Source organism: Sciurus vulgaris (genome assembly GCF_902686455.1).
Source record: "Sciurus vulgaris genome assembly, chromosome: 11".
Taxonomy (NCBI): domain Eukaryota; kingdom Metazoa; phylum Chordata; class Mammalia; order Rodentia; family Sciuridae; genus Sciurus; species Sciurus vulgaris.
Genome location: NC_136472.1, coordinates 109,556,437 through 109,573,090, shown reverse-complemented (window position 1 = coordinate 109,573,090; position 16,654 = coordinate 109,556,437). Strand labels below are relative to the sequence as shown.

Genomic DNA, 16,654 nt, shown 5'->3' with positions numbered 1-16,654 from the left:
CTTCACTCCAGTTTGATTCCCGAGCCCTCAAAATTATCCCTTCAATTTGGGGAACTTATCATTGTTCCCAAACACTTATTGCTGTTTCATTCCTCTACTGTTTAACACAGCTGTTGCCTCTGCTTGATTTCCTCTTCTCTCCCCGGTGAACTCCCAATCAACCTTCAAAGCCCAGCTCCTAAGTCATACTTGTTTAGAAGCTTCCCTTTAGTCCCCAGACAAGGTAAGTCACATTTTCTTCTCTGGTCCCAAAGAGAAGAAATACCTTACATTTTGTTCATTTGTTGCTGTAGTATAATTTTTTATGGCACTTTCCCATTAAAATGGGTCACATTAGTTGAGCACTCACTGTAATGTTGAGGACTTCATATGGATCATATCATGTGATCATAGCAACTACCTTACAGAAAGATACTATTCTCACTTCACAGAAAAAAATGAATCCTTAGAGATGCTTAAACATTACCTTCAATGTCACATGTTAAGTTGCTAAGTTAGGATTTAGGTCCTGGTCTGGTTCCAGAGTCTGGGCACAGATTGCTAAGTGACACACAGCATTGTGGTGATTGGCATGGTTGCCCTGCCTCCAGAATGGAAATGTCCTGAGGGTAAGAAGTGAGCTTTATCCACCCTTACGGCCCCAGTGCACAGCCCAGGTAGGACCCAGAACAGATTTTTGGGAAATGTTGGGTATACTAAGTTTGGGGAGCATTGCCTTTCCTCAGTCTGTATTCTAAGCCATCAGCCTCCTGTTGGGGGGACTGCACTCTTAAATCTCCAGAGGGTGAGAGGATGTAGTGTGGGGCCCCTGCATTTTGCACCCAGAGTAGGGGCCTGGGGGCTGAAAGGTGAGGACTTCAGCTACTTATTTATTACAGGAGTGAAGGCACAGACAATAAAGATAGATTGATCACCCCAGACTTTGTTCATGAATATTTAAATATCGCTGATTCGTCTTGTCACTGTAATTACAATTTCTCTGGGCTGCATCTCCAACCACCACAGTTTATGGTAAAGAATGGCCCACTGTATTTCACTTGTCCCTCTGCAGATGTGCGGGGCTGCCAACCGTGTAATGTCCTCTGCATTTCATACATTTTCTTCAGCTGCTGAAGGTTTAAGTCATCCACAATGACCTACGTTTTTTCATTATCCCCATGTCAAACTGCGCTCGTGCCTGGGCATAAATTGTCCTTCTCCTTATAGACTCGCATGCCTGTGCCTTCACTTCCTCTTTAAAATGATATTTTACTCTCTTCCTCTCTCTCCCCTCCGCAGGCCACTAACCAAAGCTCCCCCTCCTGAATGCAGGCCCCTGTACCCACATAAATTCTCATCTCTTCTGATGACTCTGAAGGGTTTTTAAGCTCCGTGGGGAGTGCATGCTGGGGTCTGTTCACTGGCTGACTCTCTCCTGGGTGGAAGATTTGCAAGAAACATTAAGGGCATAAGGTGTGGGCTCGGGGCGGCTTCCATGGAGGAAGCTCAAAGAGGAGAGCCATCTCTTGGTCCAGTTCACACCAATCTATGGGGCAGTGCCCTGGCTCAAAAGTGTGGCCAGCAAGTCCCTAACATGCAGATCTGGGGACAAACTGAGTCCTAGAGTTATTGGCTGGGAAAACCAGTAGCTACTTGTCCTCTTACTGCCAGGGCTAAAGGAACTGCAGGTTTCCCAGCCCCCAGCCCTAAGGGGAGTGGAGGCCCATGCAGATCCTGGTACTAATTAGCTGTGTGTCTAGTGCAGTGAGGGTCAGCCTGTGTGTGTGCCCACATGCCACTCTGTGTGTCTGCACACGTGGCCCCGTCTGGTCTGACATCCAACTCGCCCCTCCTTACTGAATCGGCAACGATTACGACTTTAATCAAAGATTCAGTATCCTCATTAAGATATAAATAAATAAATAAAGCAAAGGCCATGTGAGACTTCAGCCGGAGCCGGTAATTAAAACGTAGGGGAAGATGCCTGGGGGAGGCAGTGAGGGGGGATGGCTGCTTGTGTGTGCCTTTCACCTGCAGAGGGGAGCCCTAAAAGTTTAAAAACCAACAGAGAGGTTTGTCTGATCAGATTTTTTATGAATTTAATCATGAAGTGGATCACATGTTAAATGACTTTAAGTAGAAACTCCCTTGGGTCCACCCAGGGAAAGGAATAAAAAGAACTTAGAAGGAAAAAAGGAGTTAGCAAGACACACACCCCTTCCCAGAGTGTGTAGCAAAGCAAGCCCCTGCCTGCAACCCTCGCCCTGAGAGTGAACCCTACCAGTGTGGCCACAGTGTACACAGAACTGGTGGCAGAACTCAAAATCCAATTTGTGGCATGTTGATTAACTCGGTAGACTCGTTAATGAGCTTGACATTAAGTGCAGGACAAATGAGACTAATTAGAGCCCCTCTGGCCTGCCCAGTGCACCTGTGACCCCCCTCCTTCACCAGTTTGTCATTACCTGGTGTTTCCCTGGCTCTGGCCAAGCCCAGTGTCATCCTACCCACCTGGCCCATCCCCTGGGTGCCTCAGGCCCCTCCCCCAACCCCTCCCTTCAGCACAGCTGTGAGTTTATTATATGATGAGCCCTGTGAATCACGGATCCATCAATGCCAAGAGCACGGCTGGACTAACCTACCAAACACAGCTGCCAATGCTAAACACCCGGCCCCAGCAGCAAATGGGCCAAGAACAACAGAATATTAATGAGGCATTGTGTGGGGGTACAGAGCCTGCATGTGGCTGGTGTGAAAATCGATGGGTATTTGTGTGTGTGTGTGTGCACACATGTTCTGTGTTTCCTAGAATAAGCAAGAGCTTCTCACACATTCTGTCCCTCCCTACAGATCTGAACCATGATTGACAAAGAGAAAAGCCAGATTGACATTTGGATGTCTGAGTGCTTAGAAAGTGGTATGGGCAAAGCAGGATGTATCCTGGGTGAACTTAGTAGGGCTAGAATCATTCAAGACATATGAAGCCTAGTGACTAGACCCACTTGCATGCTCTCAAGTGGTTGAAAGGTGACTCACCATCTTTCAGAAGGAGGAACATGGTGACCCCTTGGGGGAGGCTCTGATATGAGGGTGCACACACCTGCAGGGGAAGTTCTTATACAGTCCTTATAGAGAAAGCCCTTATCTACATCCCTTCCTCCTTGGCCCTTCTTACTGGAACCCACCCTGGGTACCTTCCTCAGCCTATCCTATCTTGTCATGACAAAGAAATATGCTCTTCTAAATAGGATGGAATCGGGAAATAAGAGCCCTTGCAGGCTCCTTAGTGAGGATGTCTTTTGCTGGCAGCACAGGCCAACTCAGTCCACAGTAGCAAAGCCCTTTCCTTAATCAGCAAAGCCTGTCACCTGTAAGGCCTGGCCTCATACTCCATCCCTGAGCTGTGACAAGACGCAAGAAAGAGAAGACAGAAGGTCCTACCAGCCCTCTGTGAAGTACACAGAGTCTTTATACCCTCTCCAACAGGCATGATTTTGCACTCTGTACCCAGAGAGACCTGGCCCTACCCCTCAAACCAAGGCAGAAAACAGGCAGAGACACATGCAGATTCAGAAATGGGCATTATTTTACCCTGGTACGGTCAGCAAAGACTTCACCTTGTTTTAGAGAAGAGAAGGAATTTGTCATTTATTCCCCTGGTAGAGTAAGACCAAGGCTGCTGCAAAGAAGAAAATGCCCCAGAACCCCCAGTCACCAAGTGTTCCATCCCAAAACCTAGAGGGTGGGAGCAGCATTCGGCAGCCCCTGGGCACCCTGCCTAGCCTCCTTGACTCAAGCCTCTCCCTCGCCCCATCACGTGGAACTGGTTGAGCAGGGATAGTTCATGGCTCATGGTTTAAATACCCTCATTGTCTTCTCTAAACAACATACAGGCCACAGCAGAGACCTTCTTTTTTAAGGAGCAAGCAGGATCATTTCTTTAACATGTCTTCATTATCAAAGTTGACTTTGCAAGTATGTGCAGGGGGAGGGGAACAGCAAGACATAGGGGACACAGCAGACAGTTAAGAGACCCAGCAGGTCAGCTTTTCTCATAAAAGTCCACCTGCCTCAGAAAGCCGTAGGAATGCTTATTAATAATGCAGAGTTGCAGAACCCACCCTGGACCTGCTGAATCAAAGTTTCTGAATACGGACTCAAGAAGTTGCATTTTGAATGAACATCCTCTGTGCTGAGCATGGAAAGACCAAGAATCAAAGTATGGGATAGGGAAATCTGTCAACATTACCTGTACTACATGAAGCCCCCATGTGTCCAATCCTTGAGCAGAGAAAGGCAGGAGGTGACTCGGTCTGGCACCTCTACTTTAGGTCTTTGAAGGTATATCTAGATGTACTCTTCCAGAGACCTCCCCTACCCACCACCTGGGGTGGCCTACCTGTGTGTGAGCGCAGGTGGCGTTTGAGGGCGGTGTGGCTGGGGAAGGTGCGGTTGCACTCACTGCAGATGTAGCTGCGCACACCCGCGTGGACCTCCATGTGCTGCTGGAGTGCGCTCTGTGCCTGGAAGCGTTTCCCACACAACAGACAGAAGACAGCCATGTCCGTACCTGCAGGAGACAGCAGAGGGGAGAACCTCAGGAGGTTGCAAACATAGGCCAGTTCTTTACCCATGCAGGCTACTGTAGGAGCCAGAATCAGGACCAGCACCCAGCCCCCGACACTCAAGGGTCAATCCAGACACAGCCCAGGTCATGCAATTTGATGGAGCATCCCATGTATGATCCATTGGACAAAACTGATAGGTGTCCTTCCCTGATGGCACCTAAAGACTAGTGGGAGAAAAAGCCGTTAGTCACATACATGGCAACAGCAAGTATAAATCTCCAAGTGTGTCAGGTGCTCTGCAGAAGAAGGCAGGATACTAAGGGCATGTGTCAGAGGGACCTTGTGGCATCTGGGGCAGCAGCAGGGAGTGAGGGTGGGCTCTGTGAGGAACAATAATAGTGAAGATCACACAGACCAGACATTGTTTCAATGTAAATAATTCAAAACCACAACTCCAAAAGGCCGTCTCTATTCTCCTCATCCTTTGGCTGAAGAAACTGAGGCACAGAGAGACTGAATAACTTGTCCAAAATTCCAGAGAGCTCATAAGCAGAAGTATCTCTGGGATTCATACCCAGCAGCCTGGATCTGAATGCTTTGCTGAGATGAGCTACAGACCTCTTCCTTGTGACCACACCTCCATTCACTACAGCGTGCATCCTGAGAATCCATTCCTTCATCAAATATTTTTGTGATACTATCCATGAGTAGTCCTTTGTGTGGCACTGGGATTTAATGATGGAAGAGCATACAGAGCCCCTGCTCCAATCAACATTGCCACTGAGCACATTGGTTGAGTGGGGAGGACATTCCTCAGTGGTGGAATAATATCAATGAATACTCAGGGCTAGAAAGAATCCTGGCAGGTTAGGGATTGTGATCAGACAGAAGCACAACAGGAAGGCAGGCAGAGTGTCAGAAGGAGGCTAAAGACAATGGTAGAGTCATGAGGACTCTTGCACACCAAGAGCTTTAGGTTTCAAGGGCTTTAGGTTTATTGTCAAAGGATTTTAAGCTAGCGGGTGACATAAGATCTTCACCATTTCTGTCTTGTCATTCCCTGTGCTGATCCAGGAGCACAGGTACCCCGTGCTACCCCAGAGACAGGCTGCCATTTTCTGTTTGTTATCAACTCCTCCCTGATGCTTCTCTGGAGCCATGGCTACACCAGCTATAGGACCACATGAGGAAGTATGTGAACTTGTGTCCGAGTCCTACCTGGTAGCTCACTGCCCACCATTTTGGATTTCATTTCCCCAAGTACGTCAGTCCCCTGTAAGCCCACCTGTTCATGCCTCTCTCTTGGCATCTGGGGACACTGCCTCTGCCCAGCCCCACAGCACCATCCCTTGTGTAAGGGACACAAGCAGGAGAAGCAGTTGGCACTGGTTCCTGTCAACCCAGTCTGAAGTGCAGGGAGGTCCAGAGCTTCAGCTGCTGGAAGTTGTGGAGTCACAGAGCTTCTGAAGGCAAGTGGGGGTGAAATGAAGAACATTTCTGCCTCCTGGGCCCAGCAGTGGAGACAGCTCGGGCCTGTTCTTGGTGCTGGGTTTGGGATGGACTCAAAGGAGGCAGGGCCTGGCTCTCACACCCTTGATCCTCTCCCCTTCAAACACGTGGTGGGCCCCTCCCTCTGCAGGCAGTGAAGACTGGGCACCTGCAGCCATGCTCCATCCCACCCGTGTTCAGGAAGGCCCAATCAAGTGAGCACTTGATTTTTCTTTTGGCCTCTGAAAAGCAGAAGGGAAGGAGGACTAGTATAGGCATTGTGCCAGGTGCATTGTCATCTCATTAAAAAGATGAATCTCTACAAGGTAGGCACTCTTATCCCCATTTTTATAAATGGGAAAACAGAGGGATTAAGTAACTTTCCTAAGATCACACAGAGAGAAAGAAGTAGAGCTGAGATCTAGAAACACCTTGGTCTGTTTGATTATAGAAACCTGGAGCCTGGGCCAGTTTTACCTCTGGGATGGTCACCTGCCTGTGTGGGCTTCCCCTGAAGAGACACGGTAATGACAGGAAGCACCAATACATCCGGGGGCACTCCATCAATGGCTGGAGAAACTGGGCCAGGAAGAGTGGATGGGAAGTTGGTCACAAGGCACAGCTTTCTGAAGCCTTCCCCCAAAAGGCATGGGGAGCTAGCAATATCCCCAGGAGGTATGGATTGGGGTGCTCAGCTCCATTTGATGGAGGAGGACATTCAGGAGGAAGTGATTTGCCAAGATAGAAGCAGTACCCAGAGCTGAAAGTGAGTTCCTTCATGTCCCATCCAGCCTGGTCAACACGCACCTGTTTGAGTGCACCTGCAGCAAGTGACACAACAGCCTCTGTTGCTTCAACCTGAGGGGTCCCAGCACCAGCACCCTCTGCTCCCTTAACCTTCACTACACAGAAAGTCCTGAGTAGGCGGGGTACTCAAACAGCTGCCTCAAACCAGCAAGAGGAAGCGGGCTTCCTGAGCAAGCCACACCCTTTAAGGAGCTAAGGTCTCTCTCTAGGCCTCCTCTGCAGTCCCCAGCATGAACTCAGAGGGAGCATAAATGCCACCTCCAGTAGGACTCCCTGAACCTATAAAGCCAGAGTCAGAGGCACTCAGGACTGGTACCACCCAGCAGGGCAGTCTGAGACTCCTGTGTACCCTTGCTCGCACCCACGCCCCTTGAAGCTGCCCCACTCTGTCGTCCCTAGCTCTCAGGATGGTCTAAAACCATTTCACGTCCATTTAGCTTCTTCACTGACCCATGACCAAGTGTAGGCACGATGCTAGGTATCCAGGGCAAGGATGACATTGAGAAATAGGGCCCCAGACTAGAGGGGATACTTGTGGGTCAACAGCCATCCAGAGTGAAATAAGACCCATGATTCCAAGAGAGCTTTGAAGATTTTGAGTCAAGTTTTGAGAAATGGAGAGAACCAAGAAGCCAAGGACGAGGAAGTGGGGACACCTGTGTCAGGCTAAGGAAACACCACAAGCAAATTTCAGAGCAGGTGGCATAGAGGACAGGCCCTGGGGATGGAGACAAGCCAGGAAAAACTGGGGAGTCAGATCAGAGGACCACAGATACCAGGTGGAACAGTCTAGATGTCATTCTGCAGGCACTCAGCCATGGAAGGACTTGGGGTGCTATCGTCTGCATGTCCCTCGATGCAAATGTTAAAATCCTAATCCTCATAGGGATGTAATTAGGTGGTGGGACCTTTAGGAGCTGTTGGATCATGAGTGTGAATGGGATGAATGCCCTTATAAAAAGAATCCCAGGGCTGGGGAGATAGCTGAGTCGGTAGAGTGTTTGCCTTGCAAGCACAAGGTCCTGGGTTCGATCCCCAGCACCGCAAAAAAAAAAAAAAAAACCAGGGAGTCTGCTAGCCCCTTCCACAGGGAGAAGTCAGCAGTCTGCCACCAGGAAGAGATGCTCTCTGGAACCTGGCCATGCTGGCATCCTCATCTCAGACTGACCAACTTCTAGGACTGAGAGACGTTAATTTCTGTTTTTATACCTCATCCAGTCTTTGGCAATTTGTTACAGCAGCTTAAAACAACTACGACAGGGATGCCAGCACACTGAAGCTTGTATCACAAGGCAGTGCATCTGCGAGCGTCACAGGTACAAACAGCAGTGGCAAATGGCTGGAGGCAGGGAGAGAGCCGGTGGCTCATGTGCTACCCCCGAGGAGGCTGGGGCCCAGAGGAGGACAGGAGCTTTGAGGTCATGAGTTGGGGATGGAGAAATGAAATCCCAGGGAGGTGGCACAACGGGACCTGGACCTGGGCTTGTGTCAGGAAGGCCCAGACAGCTTGCTCTGCACCTTGTGGACAGGTTTAAAGTCAAGTGATCACCTCTAGGAAGGAAATGCTCTGCTGTCCCTCCAGTGGTCTCTCTGCCCTTCCTGGGACATCCTGCAGAGCACAAGGGCTCTCCTTGGATATGTATCCCCCAGTCGAGGCTCACAGAGGAAGAGAGGGGGCTCCAAGACCTGTATCTACTTTCCCTATTCTGCTTGGAGCTCAGCAGTTGTGTTGATGGAAAAGTATTTTTTTAAGAAAGAAAAAAAGAAAAGCAGAAAAGGTGGGCGGGGGGAGAAGTGGATGAGACACAAGAAAAGTTCGTGGTGCGTGCAAGTTAAAAATCTCACGACTAGATTTGAGGTATTAAACAATTTGCTGTCGTTTCTGCCTAGCTGACTGTTCGCATGTATGATGAGTCAGGGCAGATTCTATTACACTGGGAGATTAAGCAAATAAATGCTAGCTTTTGGAAACACATTAAAATGTGGGGCTATGGAAATAAAATTATCTAGAAAATTGTATTAGCAATTCATTAGCTGCCGTGAGATGTGCAGCAGGGCAAGGGGGCCGGCAGCGTTGGAACCCTCATTGGCCCAGTTCCATCCTCCGCTACGGAGAGACATCGCTGCTGGTCCTGCTGGGGAGGGGGTGACGCCAACTGGAGAAGACGGCCCTCTGAAATCCTAGGTCAGCAAGACACAGGGAGGAAAAGGAAACCAAGGTGCTGGCTCTGCTGCCTTACCTGCTCTGTGACCCTGAGCAAGTCTCTCCATGTCCCTGAATCTGGGTGTGCCCATCATTTGCCATATTGCTTGTGGCTGCTAAGAACATCAAATGAGATACTCATGTGAAAAAGCTTTGTCACTGTAAAGTGGTTGCAGAGCAAAAGCCAGTCCAAATGATGATTTTGTCCGAATTAGAAAATCATGTCTCTTCCTCTGGGCAGATGTTGAGCCTTATTTTGGGCCCATTAATGAGAGAGCTGAATTTCGGTCTCTATTTCTCCCTCATCAGTCAGGCACCCTTGTACAGTGAACAACCTGGATCACGAATCATGGCAGCCCTGAACAATATACAAGCCTAAACTGTTTTATGGACCGTGGGTTACTTCTTTCAGGAAGTCAACCCTAGCACGGCATCTGGGATGAGTTATACCATTTAGGACTGAGTGCCAAGGACATCATCATCTTCTCAGTTCCCACTGTTACGACACAAAAAACAATTGCATGACCTGTTCTGTTCTGGTCATCTTGATATCCTTCACCATGTAGCACAGGGCCTGAGGCAGAACAGGCCCTCAACAACTGCACACTGTGTTGAAGAATAAAAAAGGGGTGTGGGCCAATTGCAAAGGGTAGAGGAGGTGATGGAGGGAATGATGGTACAAAGACAGTTTGGGTTGGAGAGAGCTCAGACCAAAGTCCACAAAGGAGGCCATCACTGGGAGCTTCCAACAAAACTCTCCTTGGAAATTAGTAACAGCCAGTGACACCTGACAGCTGATCTCACTGGGGCCTCTCACATCTGTCTGGTGACCTGGACCGAACTCACACCACGTCTGAGTTCTGCTGTTCACAAGCCAAGAACAGACCAGAGGCCAGTCTCACCACATCAGACATTGAAACAGTCCCAAGATCCATCTTCTGGCCCAGAGGTTCAGCTGTCCTTGGCTTTGTGACCCTAGGATGGGTAGCTATCATCCGTGCAAGACTTTGGGTCTGGGCTATCTTCTCACCCAAAGGTCCGTGTATTATGGGCTTGGTCCGCACCTTGGCACTTTTGGGAGGTAATGGAAACTTTAAGAGGTGGGGCCTAGTAGGAGAGCTCAGGTCATTGGGGGTGCGCCCTAGAAACAGATAGTAGAACCCCTCCTCTTCTTTCACTTCCCATCTTTGAGGTGAGCAACTTGCCATAGGCCCAAAAGCAACAGGGCCCATGGATCATGGCCTGGAACCTCCAAAACTGAGAACCTTAAGAATAAACCTAACCCCTCCATGAGTTGATTATCTTAGGTGTTCGTTACAGCAACAGAACCCGAGTAGTAAGTCCTTGACCTCAGGTTCTCTACGAGGGCGGAGAATTCACAAGGTACCTGTTGTTGCCAACACTAGCTATGCTATGCTAGGCTATGCTACGCTATGAGGCAACTGATAAATGTTGTTGAACACAAAGTTCCTACAAGTGTATTGTTTTCTACCAATCTGCAAATTTCAATGTCAATCCAGTACAAAGATGAGTTTTTTCTCCAAGGAATTGATTTATCAGGCCAAGGAATCAGCACACTCTCTCTACTCTTCTGGAGAATGGATGCGGTTCAGCCCTAGCTGGACTCCTAGGATACTTGCCCAAAGGGAATCTGCTAGGAAGAGAGAATGGGTGTGGCAAGGACAAACCTGGAGATGTGCTTCTAGGTAATGTGGGCAGGGTCTGTGCTAATTTCTGGGATCCGTTTGTATCAATTCTATCCTAGAAAATGATCCATAATTGACCTTCCAGGGCAGCACAGTCAGTTTGGGATGCAGGGCATGTACAACTGGCCAACTCACAATTTAAAGGAAGCTTAATTTTAGCCAAAAATGGGAGAAAGCCAGGCCAGGTTGGAACAGGAGGCAGAAGAGTGTGACACAGATCTAGTGTATTTATTTCACCCAGGTGATGACAGGGTCTGAAATCATGAAACACAAAACCCCTTGTGTTTACACCTGTGCCATTTCCATACCAATTAGCTCTTTAATAGAAAGGAAGGATCAGGATCAGAGGGGTACACAGCTGGAGAAGATGCTCAGGTGCTACACCTTCTTAGAGCAAGGCTCTTATTATCTCCCCCTATAACAGTTTCTTAATCAAAGGAGCAGAGGGATCTAAATATACTCCAGCTTTTTGGGGAAGCAGGCTGGGGGTTGCTCTGTGTACATGTGTTGGGGTGTGTGCATGCCTGTGTGTGTGCACATGAACCACAGATGGGCTTCTCATGTCCAACCACACCCAACAAGGAAGAGCTGTCTGTCCTGCCACCTTGAGCAACTGCTTCTCCCGAAGAAGGAAACTATCAAATTTGGGAGATATAAAAACCTTGATTTAAGCAGGATACATTTCCCACCTCCCAATCCTTCAGACATGTCTTTCTGCTCCTCTGACCCCTAGAGGTACTCTCTCCTGAGATACCATCTCCAGCCATGGACAGTCCCCCTAAGCACACACCAAAGCCATCACTTTGAAAGCCACCTTTCCCTTTCCTCCATCTGTCTCCTCCCTTTGCCTCCAGGTTGCTGTTGAAGAGGTGGCAGGGCTGCTTCATCCAGTGTGCGAGAGACAGAGGCAGGCAGCAAAGGCTGACTCACGCCAAAGGCAGGGAGGCTCCGTCTGCATCTTAAGAGGATGGAGAAGGCTGAGGGGGAGCAGAGGGAAAAGAAACAAAAGCACAGCCCATGACATCGTAGCAGCTCCTCCCTTTGGACTTCCCGTGTGCCATCGTTTAGGGTTTGACTCCTTTCCAAGAGATCTACTGGAGAAAGGACCAAGAGCCCCCTCTTTAGTTCCCTTTGGTTTTCCTTTTGGGTAGAAATGGCTGGATCATGTGGGATAAGCTCCTGAACTCCCTGCCCTCCTAGACGGGCTATAGGGACCCAGGATGCCCAACTGAAGGATATATCAGCTGTCTGCTTGGGAATGTCGGCTGCTGGCCAGTGGGAGCTAAGTGCCTCCATTCATCTGACTGCCTATGTTGGCTCTCCCAGTAGGGGTAAGATAGCCTGAGAACATGTCTTGGAAGGCTTCCCTCAAATTAAATCAGCTTCAAGCACATGCATGGGTGTTTGTCTCCTGCAGTCACCTATGCTAGGGCACTTAGTCATATCTTCCCAAACCAAGCCAGGAGCCAAAACTTTAGCATCCAACCCTCTCTTCAATTTCAACTGTATCAATCTTCAATCCTCCTGCCCAGCCCTTCCCTCCTTTTCCTTTCTTTCTTATCTACTTAAACCCTTGGAAGGCATCTGCACATCTCTATAACTTTCCATTTCCACAAGGGGAAGGGGGAATGTTATGGATTTACACCATCAGGCAAAGGAGCAGAAGACTCCCCACTGAATAACAAAAAGGGGCGGAGTCTGGACAGTTGATTTAAATTTGTTTTAAAACTAAGAAATGGATGGGTGAATGCATTTTTCAACACACACACACACACACACACACATACTTTCTTTCAGTCTCTTGGGGAATGTGGCTGCCTCCTCAGGCGGCAGCAGCTAGCAGAGTCGGCTCCGGAAACCGTGTATTTGTTTAGCAGTGAGCCCAGACACAAGCGCATTTCATTACTCTGCACCTCCAGCTACAGTAAACAAATTTGTCAGCTCACTAGCTCATTAAGGTGCGCCCCGGACACGCGGGATTTATTGAGACCTGCACAATAAAAGTAACATGAATGGATTTACTAATTTTGTCAATCACTCCAACAAACCAGCCGAAGAAGGGAAGGAACTGGGGAGGGGAGAGGTAAAGAAAAGGGGTGGGCATAAAAAGGAAAGGAGGTAATGATAAAAAAAGAGGAGGGAAGTTGGTTTGCAAGAGAGAGAACACAGGGGTTACAATGGGGCCAAATCTGCACTTTGCTTTTGGGCTACACAACCACGTTCACCTTCAGTCTACCTCGAAGACCCTCTTTAGAGGATGCAGGGACCCCTAGCAGAGAAGCTGCTAAGGAAAACTAAATCAAAATCAATCCCTGGTTCCTTGGTAGTGCCAAACTGGTGAGAACAGGCCACTCCTCCCCACCTTGCCGTGGACACTGAACTATGAACTTGAGGATTAAGATCCACATTCGGGGAGGCAGCAGTCGCCACCACATCCACTGCCTCTTCTGGTACCGCCCACCTGTTCCAGCAGCCCAGTCCTCTCCATGTCCCCATCCAGTTGCTGGACCCTTCCAGACATTCCGAAGTGAACTAGGACTTCTACCATAAGAGCAAGGGGAGGAAGAGAGGGTGTGTGTGTGTGTGTGTGTGTGTGTGTGTGTGTGTGTGTGTGTGTAGGGGGGGTAGGGTGGAAAGTAAATCCAGAGAGGTATGCAGCCCTCTGGTCTGTAACTTTCAAAATGACAGCAGGACTGGGGCAGAGGTCAGGGGGTCCAAGGCCTTAAGCACCTCGGCCAGCTGTGGCAGTGAAGCCTGGAGCCCGCGGGACGCCTGCCATATAAATCAGTGGTGAGCAGCACCCGCTGCGGGTGAAGACAATGGGCTCACACGGGGGTGGGAGGCAGGACAATGGGGCCTGGCCAGTGCGCAGGCCCGGAACAAATGTGCCCTGGCACCACGGGGGCCCCCATTTGTGAAACTAATTGGCCCACGATTGAAAAATTGGACCAACTTCAACAACCCTGAGAGGAGAAGGGCAGGCTGCAGGAGCCTAACCTTGTCTGGTTTTGCACAGCCGGCCGGCCAGGCCTAGCCCTGGGCAATCTGATCCGAAAGTTTCTCAGGGACTACCTGCTCTGGCAGAGGGGTGCCTTGGAGATGGGACCAGTCCGGGAGAAAGATGGATTGCGGCACGGGTCAGGTGGATGGTGTACCCACTTCTTCCCCCAAGACCCAAAAGAACCATCTTCCTTAGTTTCTCTACACTCCCCTCATCAGGGGTGGGTGGGTGCAAGTAAATCTAAGCCAGGGTCTGCTCCTTCCTAGGCCTGCCCTCCCTGCCTGCACTTCAGTCCTGGTCCCTCTGCCTGTGGCTGCGGTGATTAGTGGGTGGCCCATTACTCTCCATAAGGCTACATGAGGACTGTAAGCAAGGACGGTCTTTCAGTTTCCAACTCATCTAACTGGGAAAAGAAGTTCTGGAAGCATGATGGGAGGTCAAGATGGTATGTGAGAAGGCAGGCCAGGAGGAGCAGCCTTTTCACAGTAGACTCCTAGTTGAGGAGGAGAGGAAGAACAGGAACCACCAGAGTGGTTGGTTAGCTGCAGGGCCCGTATCAGGCAGGTCCCGGCTCAGCACTAGCTCCACACGCACTCTTGGCTAAGTTACTAGACCCCTCGTGGTCTCTTCACTGGAGAAATGAAAGGAGAAGTGAAGAATCTTTGAAAGGCTTCCCTTCACTCTAACAGTTACAGGTTCTAGGCCTCCTGCAGAAGATGCTGGCACTCTGAATGGTCCTTTCTCCCACTGAGATGCATTTCAGCATTTTCTTCTTCAAATTCTGACATGACAGCCTTCTGTTAAAGAGCATCCCTAGGCTTCAATAAGCACCTCTCAGGTTGACAGAGGAAAAGCAAGGCAGAAAGTATATGATATTGACTGAGCACCTGCTAAGTGCCAATCCGGGTCTAACACATCCCAAATCATCCTGTGAGACAAGGTTCCTAGGAAGATGGAGGAGCCAGACTGAGAGGAGAGCAAGGTCCTCCTCTCTCTGGGGGTCACCCAGGACTGGCCTTACACGTCGAGGGCATCTCTTGAGTGGCTAGGCCTGGGAATTACTGGGGCCTCTCTAGGCTGGGTTGATGGGGAGGAGGTGCAGGTTAGGGGCTTTCTCTCCCATGCCTCAGCACCAGCATGAGAGCAAAGACCAGCAAGCAACCCCACAGAGAGGGTGAATCAGAGAATGCTCTGAATTTAGTGGTCTCATTTCCTTGGCCACTGTCCACACACAGGAGGCACTTGGTTCTCAGCAGGGTGCCCAGAGCCTAGTGGAGGGGAGCTTCCACCTGAAGGTGAGACCAGCTTCTTAACTTACACAAGAGAGGTCTCTGTCCTCTCTTGTGTTCTTCAAGCCTATGAGACATTTTCTATAGAGTCACTCTCTCCAGCATCCCTAGAGCCCGAGAGCCACCTGAGAACTCTGGAGAAGACATGGGGCCCAGAAGTTGGGGTCTTTAGAGGAAAAAACAAACAAACTTTGTCCAGCTCTTATTTAAAATTTCCAGAAACCCTAATGTACTTCAGAGACGGTGAGGTAGAGGCAGAAGGCCCAGGTAGAAGAGAAGGGACAGAGGAGGAGAGAGAGAGCATGACAAAGACCAGCGAGACAGGATGGACTGGGGAGGCGCGCAAGGGCTGGGGGGAGAGAGAAATTCAAAATAAATGAAATACTCATTGTTTCAGAGTCGCTTAAATATCTGACAAGCACTGGGCAAAGAAAAGAAAAACCACCGCATATAAATAAACAAAACAGAAAAGAGAGGATGTGTTCATTTTACTGACATTTTAATGGTTCTCCCCCCACAGAAGATGATTACAAATTAAGCATCATTTAAATGCTTTTTACTGTCAACAATTAAAAGGAGGATTCTGGGCCTGAGAGTGTGGTGGCCATTCATTCCCACGGTAACCAGGCTATCAGAGACACTGCGGGGCCTTCCCGCACTGCACCGCACACAATGGCCAAAAAGGGAAAAGTGTATACCGTTAATTTTACCAGATAGTCAAAAGCAAATTAAAATGTAAAAAGCTCCAGGCACAAAGATAGATACCAAGAGTGAGGGCAGGATGGGTCAAGCTCACAGAGTTAAAGTCTCAGCAGAGGCAGAGTTGAAGCGCTGTCTGATTACAACTCATTGGGGTGCCTTGCAATTGTTTCATGTATTGTGTGTGTGTGTGTGTGTGTGTATGTGTGTGCATGCACACACACGTGCACATATGGAAAAAAATCCAGGAGCAGACATTACTTTGCTTTCCTAGGGACAGAGGAAGAAACAACTAAAGGAACCCAAGAGCTCTCAGCCAGTCCCCAGAAGCAGCCAGGCGGTAGGACAGGACACACCAGCCACCCAGCCTGGTCTTCAGCTGGGAGAGCAGGGCCAATGCTCCCCGTCCTGCACCCACTCCAGGGCCCTGGAGGCTGTGCTATAGGCAGGTAAACACTAGGTGATCCAAATTTCATTTTGTTCAGAGCAAAGGATTTCATTTCAGGGTGTACCTAAAGAACACATTTATTTTTCAGAGATCAACTCTCTATCTGTCTATCTATCTATCTATCTATCTATCTATCTATCTATCTATCTCTGCTGTCCACATTATCCTTACCAATGCAAGCTCAGACCCAACCTGCCCCAGACCCAGACCACAAATATCATGCCTCTCTTGAAAGGCTAAAACCCAGTCCATGTTAAGTTTCTGTCAATCCTGTTGCTAGAACTGTCTTTTAGCTAACTCAATAATATTTAGTTTCCAAGAATCCATGCCATCCCAGGTGCCTTTTAAAATATGGAAGAATGAAAAGTCTAGCCCAGTATAAAGGGGAAGAAAAGAAAGAAAGAGGACAAGGGCAGGGGGTGGGGGGCACCGCCTGCAGCCACCAGTTCCCTTCCCAGTTCTTCAG

The 16,654-nt window shown here is 49.2% G+C and overlaps 1 protein-coding gene across 3 annotated transcripts in view; it reads right to left on the bottom strand.

Annotated features, from left to right (window-relative positions):
- Nucleotides 1-16,654, bottom strand: part of ZBTB16 (zinc finger and BTB domain containing 16) — a 175,134-nt gene that overhangs the window by 3,802 nt on the left and 154,678 nt on the right. For all 3 annotated transcript variants that reach the window (XM_079103846.1, XM_079103844.1, XM_079103845.1), the window contains exon 5: nt 4,379-4,549. In XM_079103846.1, the coding sequence (XP_078959972.1) occupies nt 4,379-4,549 (171 nt within the window). The remainder of the gene's footprint in view (nt 1-4,378; nt 4,550-16,654) is intronic.